Source organism: Herpailurus yagouaroundi, unplaced genomic scaffold, assembly GCF_014898765.1.
Source record: "Herpailurus yagouaroundi ecotype Mexico unplaced genomic scaffold, PumYag 490, whole genome shotgun sequence".
NCBI lineage: Eukaryota > Metazoa > Chordata > Mammalia > Carnivora > Felidae > Herpailurus > Herpailurus yagouaroundi.
The window spans coordinates 878,105-898,552 of NW_024412707.1; the positions used below are offsets into that span (position 1 = coordinate 878,105).

Sequence of the window (20,448 nt, forward strand, 5' to 3'; positions counted from 1 at the left end):
ATGAAGTTAAAACGTTTTCACTCCAGAGTGTCTTCACTGCAGCCCTGACCTTAGCGTGGCAGGAGCACGTGAGGGGCAGAGTCGCTGCAGAGCATGCTATGCAACTCAGGCGACAAAGCAGCTTCAGGTAGCCAGGGGTCCTTTGTCAGGTATTTTCAGCAGGGCCAGTGGGGGGGGGAGGGGAGCGTGAGGGGGGCAAGTCTGGGACAGTAATGGGTGCTGTGAAGACATGTTGGTCTCAAAACGTTTTAGGAATGCTGTGATGCTCTGCCATCTGCCGTGGGCGTGTCGCCATAGTCACCCTCCATGCAGCCCGAGTGGCGGGTGGTGGCCCCAGCTCCCACTCCCCTCTGGGGCTTTCACCGCTTTGCTTCCCAGAGCACCTCCATCCCGTAGCACTTCGTTCTGGCAGCCAGTGTGCTAGAGCTCATGTGCATGTCCCTGCGTGGTGTGCCTGAGGTGTGTGCCTGGGGCTTGGCGGGTGAGCTGCCTGATGCTAGAGAGCCAAGTGTGCTTTGGCTCTTCAGAAGATGCTCTTCAGATGCTCTGAGGGCTCCATCAGGGGAGTCTCACTGTACGTTTTGGTTCAGATGCTATGCGATGTTTGGCAGGTGGCGAAACTGCTTTGACTCGGCTGTGGCCCCTTACAGAGAGCTGCCCTGGGCCTGGGTGAAGACTCTGCCTGAAGCCGTGTGTGTGTGTGTGTGTGTGTGTGTGTGTGTGTGTGTGTGTACGTACACTTCACAGTCTGTCCTGTTTGGTTGTGTCTGTAGGTATTGCTGTGGTCCTGTCTATTGTGGGCAAAGTAGTGGTTCTTTTAATGCAGGAGCCGGGGCTTCTTTTTTTATCTGCTGCTATGACATTGCCACTCACTCGCTTTAAAAAGTCTCCTTTTTATCCTCCCTCTGCCCCTCAGTGGAGCACCAGTCACTAACGCAGTGAGTTCCTAGCTTTGCTTTCCCCTCCGCAAGCCTCAGGTGAAGTCTCAGTGACTCTTCTGCCTTGTGCTTTGGAGATACCTTCCCCATAACCGGTTTGTTTCTCCAGGAGAAGCCAGTCTGGACCTGCAGACAGGTAGCAGCTCTTGACCGAGGTTCCCTAAAAGAGCTGTGGGTCGAGTTGCCTAGAATCTGTCCTGCTTCCCAGATAGCACGTGTTGACTGCACGGTGCCGGGAATTCATGTTGGGTGTGAGGCAGCTCTTTGTAACTCTCTGGGCTCTTGTTTTAAAAGAAAAGTATTTTTCATCTTTCATTCCATCTCTTCACTTTGCTTCGTGTCATGGATTGCAGTTGGTGTCAGACCTCTTCCCACTGATGGTATCACTCTGGAGCCCCACCCCCCCTTTTCCCCGTTGGCCATGCTGCACTGTAGCTGCTGCTGCCCTGTGCCCAGAGCCAGTGCTCCTGGGACAAATTAGTGCAAGTAAATCCCATGGGAGCGTTTTCTCAGTAGGACCTCTAAAGCACTCGGTCCAGATTGCCCTTTTGGAAGAGGCCAGCATTCAGCAGTAGTAAGGTTGACACTCGCTTTTCCCTCCTGCATGTGAGGACCTCGATGTGCTGCATCTGCTGGCTGCTGCTTCTTGCTGCCCCACCAGCAGGGTGACCGCAGTGGTGTCTCTGGTTACAGATCATGGATACACAACCCTGGCCACCAGCGTGACACTGTTAAAAGCTTCAGAGGTGGAAGAGATTCTGGACGGCAATGATGAGAAGTATAAGGCCGTCTCCATCAGCACGGAACCCCCCACCTACCTCAGGTAATGTACTCCCAGCCAGGACGTGCTCTCAGGATAACACCCACAGATATTTTTCTCATACCCTAGAACTGGTTGGGGTTAAATTGAATCAAAATACCTTTAAACACTTCACCTGCTGTGCTTACAAATTGTCTTAGCCAGATTGCCAAGTTTCTTGTGTGTCTGTGGAATTTCTAAGACATGAAAGCCAAGTCTTGGGTTCTGGAAAGTCATTAGAAGTGGTTTGAGAGTGGGACTAATCTATCAGAAAAATGAGTGGCCCAGATAAACTCCCAAAAGAAACGAGCAATAGATCTTAGTGTGTGAGCTTAGAACCTTTAAAAAAGAGTATTTACAGTAATAATTAGACAAGTAATTGAGAGGTGATTATGTTGTAGAGTCTGTTCATTCATATTTATTTTTAAAATTTTTTTCATTTTTTTAAAGTTTATTTATTCTGAGAGAGAGCGAGGGCACACGTTTGAGCAGGGGAGGGGCAGAAAGAGGAAGAGAGAAAGAATCTCAAGTAGGCGCTGCACTGTCAGCACGGAGCCTGATGTGGGACTTGAACCTATGAACTGGGAGATCATGACCTGAGCTGAAACCCAAGAGTCAGATGCTCAACTGACTGAGTCACCCATGTGCCCCTTTTCTTCATTTTCATAGGTATTTTTCTTTGGTTTTGATTCATTCAGATTTATAAGAAAAACCTGGGTACCCCAATAGCTAAATAGGTAAAGGGTGGGCCATCCTGGAAGCATAAGGAGTAAACAAATAAGGAGATGATGTTTGTCCTCGTGTAACATTAAGAATTCAAAGTAAAACAGATAAGCAACTATTGACGTAAAGAGTTGGGGAAGATACAATAGAGCTGGCACATGCAAGCACCCTGCACAGGCTTTGGTACACGGGCATGGTCATGACATCAAACCTGTTTTCATTGTCTGACCCATTAATTTCACCCCTACGAATCTGTCCCAGACAAATAACTTCAAAGAACACCTCCACCAACGGAAACTATTATATGGAAGGAGGTAGCATTGTGAGTAATAATGGCAGTGAGTACCACTGCCCAGTAATAATGGAGCCACTTGAGTGTTCAGCCTTAGGGAGAGGCTGACTGAGTGAAGATACAGCCAGCTGAATAGACTAAGGTATTACAGACTAGGATATAGACCAGGATAGACTAGATCTTGGAAGCAGGTAGACTGGATAGATAGGTAACTGTTTATGTCAGAACTAAGTAGACCCTGCGGCAGCCAGAAATGTGGTTTGCCTGAGTGATGTGCAGAATATCTAGAATGAGTGCATTTACGTGCACAAAACCCCGGGGGGCACTGAGGAGGAGGGAGAGGAGGGTTATTGTTTCGAGTGATGTGGTTATGGAAAAATCATTTCTTTCCAGATTTTCTTTCAACTTTACTATTGAATTGTTTTCATAATCCTCCCCACAACCCCCATGTAAAAGTGGCCCACATCCAACTTGGCCAGTGTTATAGATGTGTGCTCTGCAGATTCCTCTTTCCCCAAGGGATGCGGTAAGAACATAAGGATGGCTAGACTTTCCTAGGGAAGTGGCAGAAGGAAGTGATGTACATATGGCTGGGGCTTTCAAGTCTGCACATGTCAGCCAGGAACCTTTTATGGGGCAATAAACACTTCTTGATGATCGTGTCATATGAGGAACAGCTGACGGAGGAGAGTACTGTTACCCCAGAGGTCAAAACTACAGAGATGGTTGGGCATTGAGGTTCGCGAGAAGCTGCTTTCATGGGCTCTGTGCTCAGGAAGCGCCTTCCCACTGCCCAGTCAGCCCCACAGGAGGACCAGCACCTCCCCTCCTCATCACTGGACAGGCTAGGCAGAGGCTGGATGTCCCCCTCCCTTGGGCAGACCTACTTGTAGCAGAAGAAAGGTTGAATTATGTGACCCAGATTCTCGGATTTGGTGTATGATGTACTCACTGTGTCTGACAGAACTTGCACTCTACTTTAGATAGTTACCTGACAGAGCTTTGGCAGAATAGCCCAGGCCTGGTTATGAACTAGATCACTACAGAGATAGGGCAGGAGTTTTTAGGGTGGAGGGGGAGCCTCAGTGCCAGCTTTAGGAGGCTCAGAAAAGAGGTGGCAGTCTAGACCTTAGGTTCCCAGATACGGGCCCAGCTACATTGGCATCACACATGGAAGTTGTAAAGAACCCATATTCCTGGGCTCAGAAAAGAGGTGGTGGTCTAGACCTGAGGTTCCCAAATACGGGCCCAGCTACATTGGTATCACACATGGAAGTTATAAAGAACCCATATTCCTGGGTCCTCTCCAGAGACAGGAGTCCCTTGGTCTAGGTGGAGCTCAGAGCTTTCCTACTTGAAATTTCGCACTCTGAGGGAGTCTGCAGCCAGGATTCAAAACCACTGGCCCAGTAGCTCTAAGCCCTGCCCAGATTAGTTCCAAGTTCCTCCTTTTCCCAGGCCTCTGGTATTGGTAAGGCTGGTCATAAGATCTGAGCAAGACTTGGGTACAGGAGACTTGATTGAGTCCCAGCAGAGTTTGGTACTGTAAATCTCTCCCTGCCCCCACCCTCAGTCAAGGGGTGCTCTGGGACCACAGCATCTGAGGTGCAAGTGGTCACAGCTTTAATTTTTCTTTTAATGTTTATTTATCTTAGAGAGCGAGTGAGTGGGGGAGGGCAAAGAGAGAAGGAGACACAGGATCTGAAGCAGGCTCCAGGCTCTGAGCTGTCAGTACAGACACAGGGCTTGAACTCATGGACTGCGAGATCATGACCTGAGCCGAAGTTGGACACTCAACTGACAGCCACCCAGGCACCCCAGTGGTTCCAGCTTTAGAAGAGAAAAGAGTCAAAGAGCCTGGGGCCTGGGCAGGTCATGGCCACTGCTTCTGGTCCTCACCACCACATGGAGAGAATGACTGCAAGCCACATCTCCTCATCCCTCCTGTGAGGACAGTGAGGGAAGGGAAATTGAGTGGTTGCCGTCACATCCTTTAAACTGTAGCAAACAGTTATGGAAGGAGATGTGGTACAGGTGTTGGGGATGTAAAAGTGAATGACACACAGCTGCTGCCCTTACAATGCTCAGACTTGTTAGGGAAGGCAGCATCCGAGGATGATAAAATGATGTGCAGAGCATAGTGGGAACCTGAGCGCTTGCCTTTCAAAGCCAGCACTGGAGCTTCAGATTAAAAAAGCCTTTTGGGGGGTGCCTGGGTGGCTTGGTCAGGAGGGCATGTGACTCTTGATCTCAGGTTTGTAAGTTCGAGCCCCATGTTGGGTGCAGAGTGTACTCAAAAATAGAAATCTTTAAAATAAAAAAGCCTTTTGGTATTTTCCTAGTAGTAAAAGCAACCTGTAATTTGGACAGAAGAGTGAACCCTTGATGGTACGTGGGTTACTTCAACTACTTTGAGCCTCACTTTCTAGAAAGTTTTTACTAACCCAGCTTCTCATACCCTACTGGTCTGGACCGTTGCAAGGCAGAAGCATTATTGAAGTATTATACTCTGGCTGGCCCATATATCTAAAAGAACGGTCTGATCTTGTCTCTCCCTTCTTCAAAGTCCTCGGGGACTCCCAGCTGCCTGCTGAGTACAGTCATTTCTCATGGAGCACACCTGCCCCTAATCGGGACCCTCTCCATGTCCGCCTCTCCAGCCCTAGTTGAGGCAACAATCTATCCGTGCTTCCTCTCTTCTGCCGGCCTTGCACTTCCTGAAACGCCCTCCCCATTCCGGTTGTTCCCCTACCCCCATCCCTAGTGAGCCCCAACTCCATGCTTAAGGCTCTACTCCAGGGTCTGCTCCTCTGGGAAGCTGCTTCCTTGTGCACATTCTCCGCAAGAAGGGAGAGTGCTTTCATGGAGTCATGCCTGGCACATAGCATGTTACACTGTGACTTGTGCACTGGGCTGGGGGCTGCTCTGCTGTGTTGGGGTCCCCTCTGTACCCTTCCCCTAGCCTGGGTGCCTGTGAATGGGTGCCAGTGGGCGCCTGAGGAGTAGACACGTACAGAGTCTAGGGTGCGTAGTGCTCACCACCGGCGGGGGTGCAGTGGGCATCCATTGACCATGACTTAGAGCCTGATGGCCAGTATCGGGCTCCTAGACTGAGCAGGGGCATTTCTCACGTCTCTCCAGGGAACAGAAAGCCAAGAGGAACAGCCAATGGGTGCCCACCCTGCCCAATAGCTCCCACCATCTGGATGCTGTGCCCTGCTCCACGACCATCAACAGGAACCGCATGGGCCGGGACAAGAAGAGAACCTTCCCTCTGTGGTGAGCACGCCTCACCCTCCACTGATTCTGCCTCAGTCCTCAAACATGTTTTAGCCTCTTCCTCTCCTCTGCCTTGACCTTGTGTTTCCTAAAACACGCTGCCTTCTTGAAACTGTTCCCCCTTGGCTTCTAGGACAGCTGGTTTCTGGCTTGCTTCAGTTCCGAGCTCTGCCTGCTTTAGTGTCCCTGCTGTCTCCTGTTTCCCAGTGTCTCCAGTGCTCCTGGAAAGCACAGCCCTTGGATCTTATCTTGTGGTTTCAAACGCCATCCCACTGAGACCCCACCATTAGTTCCCTGTGGCTGCTGGAGCAGATCACCACAAAAGGGGGGCTTAAAACCACACAAATCTATTTCTCACCGTTCTGGGACCAGGAGTTTCCATGCAGCAAAATCAAGGTGTTGGCCAGACCCCACTCCCTCTGGAGGCTCTCGTGGTGGGGCGGCGGGACAAGCTGTTCCCACCTCTTCTGGCTTCTGGTGGCTGCCGGCATTCCGTGGCTTGTGGCTGCATTACCAGCATGTGCCTCAGTGGCCACACGGGCTCCTCCTGTGTGTGTGAAACTGCCCTTCTCTTAAAGGACGCTTGTGTTGTGGTTTAGGGCTACTTGCATAATCTCCTCCTAAGATCCCTAATTATATCTGCAAAGTTCCCTCCCTCCCTTTTGCCATATAATGGTCACAGGCTCCAGGGATTAGGATTGGATATCTTTTGGGGGGCATTTTTCAAGTTCCCACCCCACTATCATCTCTGCAGCCTAGCCTCACCCCTACACGCTGTCCTCCGGTATCTCACACACTGCTTACAGATTCCTCCATCCTGGGACATAGTAATCCCACCCTTCCTGCACTCAGGCCAAAACCCCACGACTCTTCCTCCTTCTCCAACCACAGAACTAGTCTCAGCAAATTCCTGCCTTCTCAGCCTTCCACGTGTCCAGAGTTGGACCACCCTTGGCCAGCTCCTCCTAAGATGTGGGCCCCCTCACCCAGGGCAGATGGCTCCTCTCCTGGACGCAGGTCTTCCAGATACCCCGTCACATGCCCACCAGGGCTGGAGTCCGTGTAGCGGCCCCTCCTCTCTGGCCTCATCCCCTGCCACTGTCACTCTGCATCAGTCATGTGAACCTCTTCACTGCTTTCAGAGCCACCCAGAACACCCAGAAGCTTCTGCCTTTATAGTTCCCTCTGCCGAGAGCTCACTTCTTACCAACATCTGCATGACCCTCCCCTTTTCGCTCTTCCCTCCCTTTCTTCCCTTCCTTCCCTTCCTTCCCATCACTGGCTGTCACTTCTCAGAGCTGCCTCCCCTTTGGTAGAATGGCTGCTCCTGTCTCTGGCACTTCTGTCCCTTTCCCTGTCCATGTTTCCTAGAGCATTGGTGTCTGGCATGCAGTGTGCTTTCCTTGTTTGTCATCTGTGTCCCTCCCAAGAGTAATTCTCAGCCTGCTTTATTCCACTGACAACTTTAGGGTCCCCTTGCTTTCCATCGTTCCCTCCATCTCTTCCCCGGCGTCTTCCCTCTTTGTCTTCCTAAAATACAGATATGACCACGGGACTGCCTTGCCCTGGGTTCTCCTGGGGCTCCCTCATGGGAGAGGCTGGATCCCGTAGCCCAAGATGGAGAAGCGTGGGCACTGGGACACCCATGCTACTCCCCGCCCCCGCAGTCTGCACCCCATCTTCTGTGCTCTTGCTGTGCTTCCTCAATAGTTCCTCACCTCTCCTGCACCCCTTGGCTTTTGCTCAAGTATTTCCTCTTCTGGAGATACCTTTTCTTTCCTAGTTACCAGTGAAAGTTCTGCCTGCTTTGGGGCTTAAATCTCCCTCTTAGGGTATGTCTAGGTCATATCCCACTGCCTAAGGCTGCAACTCCCTCTCCCTTCCCTGTGTGTCCTTGAAGTATGGAGCACTGCCTCTGTGACCCCAGGACCCCTGCTTGCCTCATCTCTGCTGGCTCAGCCCTTAGCTGACAAGTCCCCATAAGAAGTGGGCTTTTCCCCTCCGGCCAGGTTTACAGTGACAGGTGGTGCAGGGAGGGAAGCCCTGAGCATGGAGACCCATGGCACTCCTGGCTGACTGTGCTTCCTCTTCACTTCCAGCTTTGATGACCACGACCCAGCTGTGATCCATGAGAATGCCTCCCAGCCTGAAGTGCTGGTCCCTATCCGGCTGGACATGGAGATCGACGGGCAGAAGCTGCGAGATGCCTTTACTTGGAACATGAATGGTACGTGGGAAGCTGGGCTCTGCATGGCCCAGGCCCGGCTGCTGTGTGAACAGACCTTTTTCTTGCCTGTTGCCTACTGTGCTGGATCCTGGACTCTGGGTTCAAATCCTGCTTCTGCCACCGTTTCCTATGGGCTGAGCCCATGAACCTCAGGTTCCTCCCTCCCCCAGTGAGATTGGGGTGTCAGGGGTCAGCCATGATGCAGGCTGTTGGTCCACAGAGCTCTATAATGACCTTGATGCTGCTCAGACCGGTTCTGCTGCCTGACCGCCTGCACACCACCCTTCAGCCCTGCCCACCCCTCTGGCCTCTCACGGTACCGTGTGTGCAGGCTTGTCCCTCTGTCATCCCCATGAGGTCTGCCCTCACTCTCTGTTCTTCCTCTTTTTGTCCTCGCTCTGTAAGTCCCAGGTCAGATGGTTGCTCTTCCCTGGTTCCCAGAGTCCAAGCGTGACTCTGCAAATGAACCAGAGAAAGCACAGGAGACGTTCACCATAACACTTAGTCCTTATCCCATCTAGGAAAGAGGACTGTATGAGTGTTTATTGTTTCTTTATTGTTTTCTTGAATCTTTCAGGCTTTTTACAACACATTACTTATATTAAGACCGAAACCAAATAACAACACCCCAAAGAGTATCATTTTTAAGTGAAGAAAAGTTTAGAATTCCCAGAACCTCACTGCTCCTAATAGTTTTTTTGCCAGTCACTTCCACATGCAGATGTATTTAACAGAGTTGTAATGTAGTGCAAATACAATTTTTCTTCACTTGTAAGTGTCTTCCTGTTTTCCTTGGTCTTCATAATTGGTGCACAATTTTCTGTTGAGTTGTGGTGCCTTAGTTTACTAGAACTCCTTCTGCTATTAGATGTTTCCATGGCAGAAAACATAACGACTTACAGCTTGTTTCTCCCACAGGGGATTTCCTCAGGGAGGAATGTGTGTGGTTGTTGATACGTGGTTGCCTTAAGCTTTCTGGAAGGATTAGGCTACTTCCTTTGGTCATCTCCTGGCACTTGGTGTGCCAGGCCTGAGTCCAAGGGCCTCTGCCGAGCCCTGGGAACAGGGCCTGAGAGCCGAGTGTCTGTCCTCCAGGGTTGACAGGTTAGCTGGCGAGAGAGGATGTGGCCAAAGGGAGATGTGGTGAGGGGTTTCCAGGAGGTTGTATTGAGTGTAGATACGGCAGGTGTGGTGGTGATACTCCCAACTCGGGCACAGGACAGCTCATGAGTGCCAGGCCATGGCCAGTGCTGTACATCCCCTATTATACCACTCCGTGCTTAATCTCAGCAGGCCTGTGTTATAGTTAATTCATCTCTCTCTCTCTCTCTCTCTCTGTCTCTCTCTCTCTCTCTCTCTCTCTCTCTCTGTCTCTCTCCATTTCAACCCCTTAGGTCAGGGATCTTGTTTTTTATTGCTGCTTTTCTTACAGCATTTGGCACAGAACCTGGCCATAGATCATAACATAGGAATTTAGTTGTTCAGATTGACTCAGTATGTGTATTACCTTGTTACTTTCCTTTCAGTAACACATAAAAAGCCCCAACTATTTATTTAAACTTCCACCCTATTCCAGAAGGAGTAAGGCATCTTACGTGAGAACTCTTAGTACAAAAGAATAAAGCTAATGCAAAAGGTGTGGTTAGGAAGAATTGGTTGAAGGGGAAAATGGAATAAGAAGATACAAAATGAAGTGAGTGCTCTGGTTCATACTCACAGTTCAGTGGGCATACGTTGCTAGGGGAGGGCATGATGCTCGGACCTTTAGAACCAGGCAGAGACAGGATGATCAGTTCTGCAGTTCTCAGCGTGGTCAAGGTGAGCAGCCGCTGGTGGCTCAGAAGCAGCAGAATCACACATAGCATTTGAATTAGAGAGAAGCTTTCCCCCTGACCCTCAAGAAGTGGACACAGTATAATGCAGTGAAGACCTGCATCTGTCCAGGAACTCTGCCATGAGCTTCTCCAAGCTGTTCCCCAAAGGAGCCCTTACATAACATTCCATATCCCAGTAAGTGTAATTTGGTCCAGACACTTGGAGAACCAAAATAATTTTGTTCTGTGAACTCTTCCTTAGTGGTATTTATGTGATTCTTGGGGTGCCTGGGTGGCTCAGTTGGCTAAGCGTCCAGCTCTTGATTTTGGCTCAGGTCATGATCTCATGGGTTCATGCATTTGAGCCCCACATTGGGCTCCACGCTGACAGTGTGGAGCCAGCTTGAGATTCTCTCTCTCCCTCTCTCTCTGTCCCTCCCATGCTTGTGCGTGCTCTCTTTCTCTCTCTCTCTCTCAAAATAAATAAACTTTACGGGCTGTGATTCTTAACTGGTGGTTAGGAAGCCACACCCCTGGCATGGTAGTTAAAAGCACATGTTCAAAATTGCTGGTGATTTTCATAGTCCTACCTAATTTACTTTGAAATTTCAAGTAACCTTAAAGGTGAGTGTGAGACTCATTATCACAAAGGGTCCTAAAAATGTTGAGTAGCATGAACGAACTACATGTCCTTCAGAACCAGGACATTCTTCATAACCAAGATTTGTCTCCAACCAGCTTTTGGTAGGTATCAGTTAACAGTGAGTTCAAGGTTATCTTCTCTTAGAAGGACATGAAAGAGAGTTTATCTGAGTTGCTGGTGAATTATAGCATCATTTGTCTCAATAGCTAGCCTCCTTGGGGTGTGTTAAAATTCTCCAAGAAGAACGAGCTGCTGAACAAGGACACATCGATGCCAGCTTGGCCCCACTGGGGGCAAGGGAATCCTAGAGCAGGGCCAGGAACTGCATCAGGAAAAGGGGTGGAATCTGCTCCTGCACACAGGCCAAGGGCGATCAGGGCCCTGCTGGTTAACACTACAGGGCATGGCTACAGGAAGCAGGTTCTAGAGATATATATCCACATGTTCACTTTGGATGCTTAAAAACCCCAAATGACAGATTCAACAAGCTGAGTAGATCTCAGCAGTATAAACCCAAAGAAGTCCATGCCAAGATGCATCCTAGTTAAACTTCCAAAAACTAACACAAAAGATCTTGAGAGCTGAGAAAAATAACACCTGACTTCTAGAGAAAGACCGCTGATTTCTCATCCGAAACCATGGAGGCTGGAGGACATGGCACCTGGTTTTTCAAGCACTGAAAAAAAAGAACTGCCAATCTTGAATCTTACACCCAGTAAAAATATCCTTCAGAAATGAAGGGGAAATCCTCAGATGATGGAATACTGTCACCTGTAGACCTAACCTAAAAGAAGGGAGATGATAAAAGAAGAAACTTTGGAACATCAGGAAGAAAGAATATGATAAACAAAACTATATGGGTAAATACAATAAGCTTTCTTACTCCTCTTAAGTTTTCTAAATTATGCTCAGTAGTTGAAGCAAACCTGATAATGCTGTCTGATGTGGTTTTAAATGTATGCAGAGGAAATATCTTTCTTTGAGAAGTAAGCTTTCTGTACTTAACTTGAATTGGTGAAAATATATACATGGACCTGAATGAAAGTATCACATACCAAAAATTTTAAGATATAGTTAAAGTAGTGTAGTTTGTAGTATCAATTTGTAAAGTAGGGTAATTTGTAGCATCAGTGTTTATATTAGAAAAGTAGAAAAGTCTCAAGTCTGTAATCTAAGCTCCCACCTCAAGAATTGAGAAAAAAAGCAAAATGAAGCCAAGCAGAAGGCAGGACATAATAGAGCAGAAGTCAGTGAAATTGAAACTAGAAAATGATGGAGAAAATTAACGAAAACACAGCTGATACTTTGAAAAGATTAGTAAGGGGGGTCCCTGGCTGGCTCAGTTGGTGGAGCATGTGACTCTTGATATCAGGGTTGTGGATTTGAGCTCCATGTTGGGTGTAGAGATTACTTAAAAGTAAAAAAGAAAGATCAGTAAAATTGATAAACCTACCAAGATTGACAACAAAAGACAGAAACAAAAATGATCAAATTCAGCAACGAAATGGGCTATCAGTACAGACCCTGCAGATATTGAAAGGGAGTATTACAAAAGCTCTACCCACATAAATTTGAGAATTTAGACAAAGTGGATCAATTTCTTGTAAAAAACAAGCTACCACAATTCACTCAATATCAAATAGATAGTTTGAGTTGTCCTATCACTACTAAGAAATAGGATTCATAGTTTAAAACCTCCCCAAAAGGAAATCTCCAGGCACAGATGGTGTCTCTGGAGAATTTTACCAAACATTTAAAGAAGAATTAATATAAATTCTCTTGCAGTCTTCTCCAGCAAATAAAAGAGGGAACACTTCCCAGTAACATTTTACAAAGCTAGAATTACCTTGATCTCAAAACTAAAGACAGTACAGAAAAAGTAAACTATAGACCAATATCCCAAATGATTATGGACACAAAAGTCCTTAATAAAACATTAGCAAACAGAACTAGATATAAAAAGAATTATACACCATGACCCAAGTGGGGTTTGTTGTTCCAGGGATGGATATCTATTTCAATATTTGAAGATTGATCAATATAATCCACTATATTAACAGACTAAAGAAGACAAGCCAGATATCAGTTGATGCAGAAAAAGCATTTAACAGAGGCACCTGGCTGGCTCAATCATTAGAGCATACAACTCTTTTTTGTTTGTTTTTTAATTTTTTTTTAATCTTTATTTGCTTTTGAGAGAGTGTGAGCAGGGGAGGAACAGAGAGACAGGGAGACACAGAATCTGAAGCAGGCTCCAGGCTCTGAGCTGTCCGCACAAAGCCCGATGTGGGGCTCGAACTCACGAACCGTGAGATCATGACCTGAGCTGAAGTTGGACGCTTAACTGACTTAGCCACCCAGGTGCCCCTAGAGAATACAACTCTTGATGTCAGGGTTGTGAGTTCAAGTGCCCCATTGGGTAGAGAGCCTACCTAATTAAAAAAAAAAAAAAAAAAAGCACTTAAAACATTTATTCTTGGTTAAAAACTCTTAAGAAAAATGGGAATAGAGGAAAACTGCTTCAACTTAATAAAGAGCATCTGCAAAATATCCTATGTCTAACATTTATTTAATGGTGAGAGACTGAATGTTTTCTGCCTATGATAAGGCAAAGATACCTGCTCTTATCACTCTTGTTCAGCTTAGTGTTGGAAATATTAGCCAGAGCAGTAGGGCAAGAAAATTAAATAAAAAACGTACAGATCAGAAAGAAATTAAACTGTCCCTATTTGTAGATGACATGACTGTCTGCATAGAAAATCTCAAGAGATCTACAAAAAACCCTGCTAGCACTAAGAGTTCAGCAGGGTCACAGGATACAAGGTAAACATGCAAAAATCAATTGTATTTCTATGTACTGTTGGTGAACACATGGACATTCAGAAATACATTACCATTTACAATCACTCAATAAGAAAAGGAATACTTTGGTGTAAATCTGACAAACATGTTCAGGACTTATATGTCCAAAACTACAAAATACCAATAAAAGTAATTAAAGATCTCAATGCCATGTTCATGGATTAGAATACTCAAGATATCAATTGATATACAAGTTTAATGCAATTCCTGTGAATATTTCAGCAAGGCTTTTTGTACATATAGACAAAATTACCTAAAATTTATATGGAGGGGCACCTGGGTGCCTTAGTCAGTTAAGCATCAGACTCTTGATTTTGGCTCAGGTCCTGATCTCACAGTTGGTGCATTCAGCCCCGCATCAGGTTCTGCATGGACAGTGCAGAGCCTGCTTGGGATTCTCTCTCCTTCCCTGCCCCTCCCCTACTTGTGCTCTCGCTCTCAAAATAAACTTAAAAAATATTTTAAAAAATAACATTTATACAGAAAGGCAAAGGAACTAGAATAACTAAAGCAATTTTGAAAAAGAAGGACAAAGGAGGAATCACCCTTCCCAATCTTGTCTTCATATATAGCTACAGTAATCAAGGCTGCATATTAATATATAGTTCTCTCAAAATAAAAAGTTTAATATAAGAAAATGCTTTGCACAGTGTACTCGTAGGGTGCTTCATAGGACACTTCAGCTTCATGCTGCGCTCTCCAAAATTATACTTGGCTTGCTGTATGAGTTATTGATCATAGGCTGGTTGAGTGTTCTGGGTCTGTCCTGATGGTATTGTTAGGATGGCTGGTCTCTAGCCCTTCTGGGCCAGTGAGGAAATACGGGGTCAGTTGTTGAGCAGACCTGGTTCTTGATGACAGAATCATGCTATGTGCTAATGAAGTGATTCATCCTTGGCCACTGCCTTGTCTGGCTCATCCCAGAAGTGGTGCATGGTCATTAGAGTTTGGGTTACAACAACAGGGCAGAACAGAGAGAAAACATTTGACCACATGGGCCCTTCTTGTAATCTGGCCAGTTGCAGATGGTCCCTACAAGTTCACACCTGGTGTGGCTACATTTCCAGGAGGCAGGGTCCATTACACACCTGCATGTCTGTTACGTGTGTGTTGCCTGGAGAGTCAGAAACAGAGGAAGGGTCTGTGAAAAGCCACAGAGCAGCCTAATATCTCTGAGGGATTTTTTTATTGGTGAGGAAGTGGCAGATGGTTGTGTGCCCGTGGGACACTGACTTTAAAGTGATTTATCTGGAAGGAAGCTGTTATTTTTCTCGGGCTTCCATAACAAAGTACCAGACTGGATGGCTTAACAGAAATCCATTTCCTCTTAGTTCTGGTGTCTAGAAGTCCCAGATCAAGGTGTCAGAGGATGTGTTTGTGGATGAGGGCCAGGAGGGGGTGGTGCTCATCCTGTGCTTCCTCCCGCAACCCCATGTTGGGAAGGGCCACCCTCAGTTGTTATTCTCTTCATCCTCAACTTTGTCAGGGAGGTTTGGCAGAGGAAGAAGGGGATGGGAGGTTGGGGCCAAACATGGTGAGGTCAGGTCCTGCAATCAGTTAGCAATTCCTGTCCTTTCTCCTGATTTCAGAGAAGCTGATGACTCCTGAGATGTTTTCAGAAATCCTCTGTGATGACCTGGATTTGAACCCTCTGACATTTGTGCCAGCCATCGCCTCTGCCATCAGGCAGCAGATAGAGTCCTACCCCACAGACAGCATCTTGGAGGACCAGTCAGACCAGCGTGTCATCATCAAGGTAGGCAGCTCCTGGGTGGGCCATAGGGTGCTGAGAGTACACTGAGGCCTTAGTCAAAGCCTGTCTTTGGGGTCCATGCTGTGGGATCAGACTTCTGGAAAACCATCTTTTGGGTAGCTCGTGGCTCTTTACCCCAGGAAAAGTATGGGCTGATTTCTTGGAGGAAGGTCTCATATTCTGCATGTCTTCAGGGCACCACCAGGCATTGAGCAGAGCCCAGGTGGTGCTCCAGAGGAGATTATGCCAGCTGCCAGGCAGAGCAGGGAAGCCCATAGTGAGAGGAACAGTGGTGCCACACTCTTCCTGTGGACTGGCTGGGCCAAGCACACCTCATACCATGTAGTAACCTGCCTCAGGGCTGGGGGGAGATGCTGCCTTGCCTGTTGTGTTACAGGTGAAGAGGTTGCCACATGGAGAGGTGAGGTCACGTGCCCCAGACTGCCCAGCTGAGAAGTGAGTGCTGAGATTTGGGCCCAGGCCTGCCTGCCTCAGAGCCTGCTTGGTGTGAAGTGGTATCTCATTGTGGGTTTGATTTGCATTTCCCTGTTGATTAGTGACGCTGATTAGTATCTTTCAGGTGCCTGTTGGTCAGTTGTAGATCTTTGGAGAAATGTGTGTTCAAGTTCTTTGCCTTTTTTCAATCAGATTTTTTGTTCTTTTGTTGTTGAGTTTTATGAGTTCTTTGTATATTCTAGTTATCAATCCCTTATTATACAGGTGATTTGCAAATATTTTCTCCCATTCTTTGCGTTTTTACTCATTTGATAGTATCCTTTGCTGCATAAAAGTTTTCATTTTGATAAAGTCTGCTTTGTCTTTTTGTTTGTGTCCTTGGTCTCCTATGTAAGAACTCATTGCCAAATCCAATGGCATGAAGCTTTTTTCCTGTTTTAATAGTTTTATAGTTTTATCTCATATACTTGGGTCATTCATCCATTTTGAGTTAGGCAAGGGTCCAACTTCATTCTTCTGTGTGTGTGGATAGCCTGTTTTCTAGCACCATCTGTGGAAATGACTATCCTTTCTACATTGAATGGTCTTAGCACCCTTGTCGAAAATTATATGCCTATATTTTTGAGAGTTTATTTCTGAGCTTTCTATTCTATTGGTCTATATGTCTTTTTATGTCAGTACCACACTGTGTTGATTACTGTAGCTTTGCAAAAAGTTCTGAAATGGTTCGAACCCACGAACCACGAGTCAAGTCAGACACTTAACTGACTGAGCCTCCCAGGCACCCCTTTCAAGATTGTTTTGACTGTTCAGATTCTATTTAAGTTTAGGATAGATTTTTATTCTATTTCTGCAAGAAACATTGTTGAGATTTTGATAATGATTACAATGAATTTGTAAATTTTTTTGGATAGTCTTGGTATCTAAATAATACTTAGTCTTGGGGCACCTGGGTGGCTCAGTCAGTTAAGTGTCTGACTCTTGATTTCAGCTCAGTCATGATCTCATAGTTGGTGAGTTTGAGCCACATCTTGGGCTTCATGCTAACAGTGTAGACAGAGCCTGCTTGGGATTCTCTCTCTCTTTCCCTCTCTCTCTTTCCCTCTCTCTCTGCCCCTCCCCCATGCTTTCGCTCTCTTCTCTCAAAATAAATAAATAAACTTAAAAAGGTAATACTACATAATAATAATAATACAATATAATAATATTTTGTAGTATGATTTCTTTAATTTCTTTGAGCAGTGTTTTATAGTTTTTATTGTACAAATTTTTCACCTCTTTGGTTAATTTGTAAGTATTTTATATTTTTTAATGCTATTATAAATTAAATTTTTAAAAAATTAAAAAATATATTTTTTTAATCTTTATTTATTTTTGAGAGAGAGAGACAGAGTGTGAGCAGGGGAGGAGCAGAGAGAGAGGGAGACACAGCATCCAAAGCAGGCTCCAGGCCCTGAGCTGTTAGCACAGAGCCCGATGCAGGGCTTGAACTCATGAACCGTGATATCATGACCTGAGCTGAAGTCAGACACTGAACCGACTGAGCCACCCAGGCGCCCCTTAAAAATTATTTTGTTTATTTATCTTGGTTTATTTTGAGAGAGAGAGAGCATGTGCACACATGCACAAGCCCAGGAGGGGCAGGGAGAAGGAGAGACACAATCCCAAGCAGGCTCTGCACTGTCAGTGCAGAGCCCGATTTGGGGCTTGAACTCAGGAACCATGAGATCATGACCTAAGCCAAGATCAAGGGCCGGATGCTTAACTGACTGTACCACCCAGGCGCCCCAAATGAAATTGTTTTCTTAAATTTTTTTTCACATTTTTTATTGTTAGTGTAGAGAAACGCAGCTGATTGTGTGTTGACTTTGTATCTTGCTGCTTTGCTGAACTTATTCGTTCTAACAGTTTTTTTGTGTAATCTTCAGGGTTTTCTATGTATAAGGTTATATCATCTGTGAGTAGAGATAACTTTACTTCTTCTTTTCCAATTTGGATACCTTTTATTTCTTTTTCTTACCTAATTTCTCTGGCTAGAAATTCCAGTACTGTGTTGAATAGAAGTGGCAAGAGCAGGCATCCTTGGCTAGTTCCTGATTTTAGAGGAAAATGTTTCAGCTTTCACTATTGAGTATAATGTTCACTGTCGGTTTTTTATATATGGATTTATTAGGTTGAAGTAGTTTCTTTCTTTTTGTCGTTGTTGACTGTTTTTATCACAAAAGGATGTTGAATTTTGCCAAATGCTTTTTCTGCATTGAGATGATGATGTGGTTTTTGTTTTTCAATCTGTTAATATGGTTTATTACATTGATAAATTTTTGTATTGAACTATTTTTGCATTGCTAAAATAAATCCCACTTGGTCATGGTATATAATTCTTTTAATATGCCACTGAATTCAGTTTGCTAGTGTTTTGCAGATTTTTAGATCAGTGTTCATAAGGAATATTGGTCTATAGTTTTCCTTTTTTTGTAGTATTTGGCTTTGATACCAGGGCGGTGAATTATGAAGTGTTCCCTCCTCTTCAGTTTTTTGGCAGAGTTCGAAAAGGATTGGTGTTAGTTCTTCTCTCGGTGCTTGGTAGAATTCACCAGTGAAGCCATCAGGTCCAGGACTTTTCTTTGTGGGGAAGATTTTGTTTATTCATTCAGTCTCCTTACTAGTTAATTTCGTTCCTTCGTTCCTTCCTTCCTTCTTCTCTCTTCCTTCCTTCCTTTCCCTTCCTTCCTTTTCCTTCCTTCCTTCCTCCCTCCCTTCCTGCCTTCCTCCCTTCCTTTTCCTTCCTTCCTTCCTTTGTTCCGTGGAGCATGAACTTGTGACCTGAAGATCAAGAGTCTCATGCTGTACTGACTGAGCCAGCCAGTGCCCCACTAGTTAATTTGAGAGAAATACAAATCTGTTTTTCTTAACCCATTTTAGTTTCATATTATGGCCAACTAACAGGAAAAGGGCATGGGGCATCTGGGTGGCTCAGTCAGCTGAATTTCTGACTTTAGCTCCGGTCATGATCTTGGTGTTTGTGAGTTCGAGCCCTGCATAGGGCTCGATGCTGTCAACTTGGAGCCAATTTCAGATCCTCAGTCCACCCGCCCCCTGCGCTCTGCCCCTTCCCTGCTTGCAAGCCTATGCTCTCTCTCTCTCTCAAAAATAAACATTAAAAAACAAAAAAAGATAAAAGGCATAATTGAGAAAGAAGGGGAACTTCAGAGGAGACAAGTGGAGGGCAATGGGAGCCTTACCTGCTTTCTCATGCATAGCCTGTCCCCTCTAAAGGATGGCCCTGAGAACTCTGCTCTGTGCTGTGTCTTTGTCCTGTTAACCGTGGTGGGGATGTGGCCTTATGGGGTTAGCCACACCCACCAACCTGCTTCCAAATGGATGGGGTTGGCCACAGGCAGGGTCCTCATGAGACTGACCAGTTAGCATCCCTGACATTTTTCTCAGAATTTTTCTTTTTCTTTCCTTTCCTTTCCTTTCCTTTCCTTTCCTTTCCTTTCCTTTCCTTTCCTTTCCTTTCCTTTCCCTTCCCTCCCCTCCCCTCCCCTCCCCTCCCCACCCCACCCCACCCCACCCCACCCCGAACCCGAACCCGAACCCGAACCCTAACCCTAACCCTAACCCTACCCTTTCTGACAGGGCTTCCGAGCAGCCATACAGAAAGTGGTCAGGCAGTTGAAAACCTGTCTGGGGTTGCCACCATCTCTCCTGACCAGAGGCTTTCTTGGTGACTAGACACTTCTCAGCTGTTGGCCCCTTTAAGCCCTCCATCCCACCTGTAATCCCCACCGTGGGATGGTGTCAGCTGGTAGGTAGGCTTTGGGAGACCACCCCCAGGTTGGGTTCCCTGCCTGGTTCTGGCGTGAGGTCTCGCTGGCACCAAAGTCTGACACGGCTGGCCCAGGGAAGCTTTGCTGCCGTGGGACAGTGCTGTGTTTATCAGGTCAGAGCCCTCATGGGCATTGTGACCTAGGGGACAGCACCCATCTTGTAAGTGAGGAAACTGAAGGTCACACCCAAGGTTTTGGTCAAGAGGACTCAAGGAGAGCTGGGTACTTCTTTGAGGATGTTCTTCCTTGTATGGCTCCTGGGACATGGTGGAGGACAGGAATCTTTGCCATGATGGCATCTGAGGAGTGTCTCTCTTCACAGAGCTGTGCCTTAGCATGGAGTGGCCACTTAATAGATGTTCTTGGGGTCTCTGGGACTATAGCTCAGACCTGGCTGCCTTTATGGGGGCACCTGGCCCAGGTTGGCTCTCTTCAGCTTCAAGGATTTGGGGGGGACTCATTGCTTCTCCTAAGTCTAGCTGTCAGGCTCTATGGGGCTGGCAGACTTCTGTGAAGGTGTGTGTGGTGATACGGGTTGCGGCTGGGGAGCCTGGCCCCTGTGCTGCATGCCTACTCAGGAGTCCTGGCCCTGTCTCACCTCTGCACCTCCTCAGGGTCCAGCCGCTCCTGTCCTCACCACCCCACCATCCCTACAGCTAGATGGCTACCTCCAGTAAGGGTCTCAGTGGCAGCCAGTGTCTCTTCTGTGCTCCAAACAGGGCTTCCAGATCCCTCTTAGAAGCTGGAGGCCTTAGGACGGCCTCAGGCCCAACTTTGCTCAGGACCCTTCTCTCTGAGGAGCCACATGGCCTGCTCTTTCTGCCCATGCAGT

The 20,448-nt window shown here is 46.6% G+C and overlaps 1 protein-coding gene across 2 annotated transcripts in view; it reads left to right on the forward strand.

Moving 5' to 3' along the window:
* SMARCB1 (SWI/SNF related BAF chromatin remodeling complex subunit B1) overlaps positions 1-20,448 on the forward strand; it is a 34,138-nt gene that overhangs the window by 3,742 nt on the left and 9,948 nt on the right. For both annotated transcript variants that reach the window (XM_040464670.1, XM_040464671.1), the window contains exons 3-6: positions 1,632-1,761; positions 5,894-6,031; positions 8,131-8,258; positions 15,167-15,333. In XM_040464670.1, coding sequence (XP_040320604.1) covers positions 1,632-1,761; positions 5,894-6,031; positions 8,131-8,258; positions 15,167-15,333 — 563 coding nt within the window. The remainder of the gene's footprint in view (positions 1-1,631; positions 1,762-5,893; positions 6,032-8,130; positions 8,259-15,166; positions 15,334-20,448) is intronic.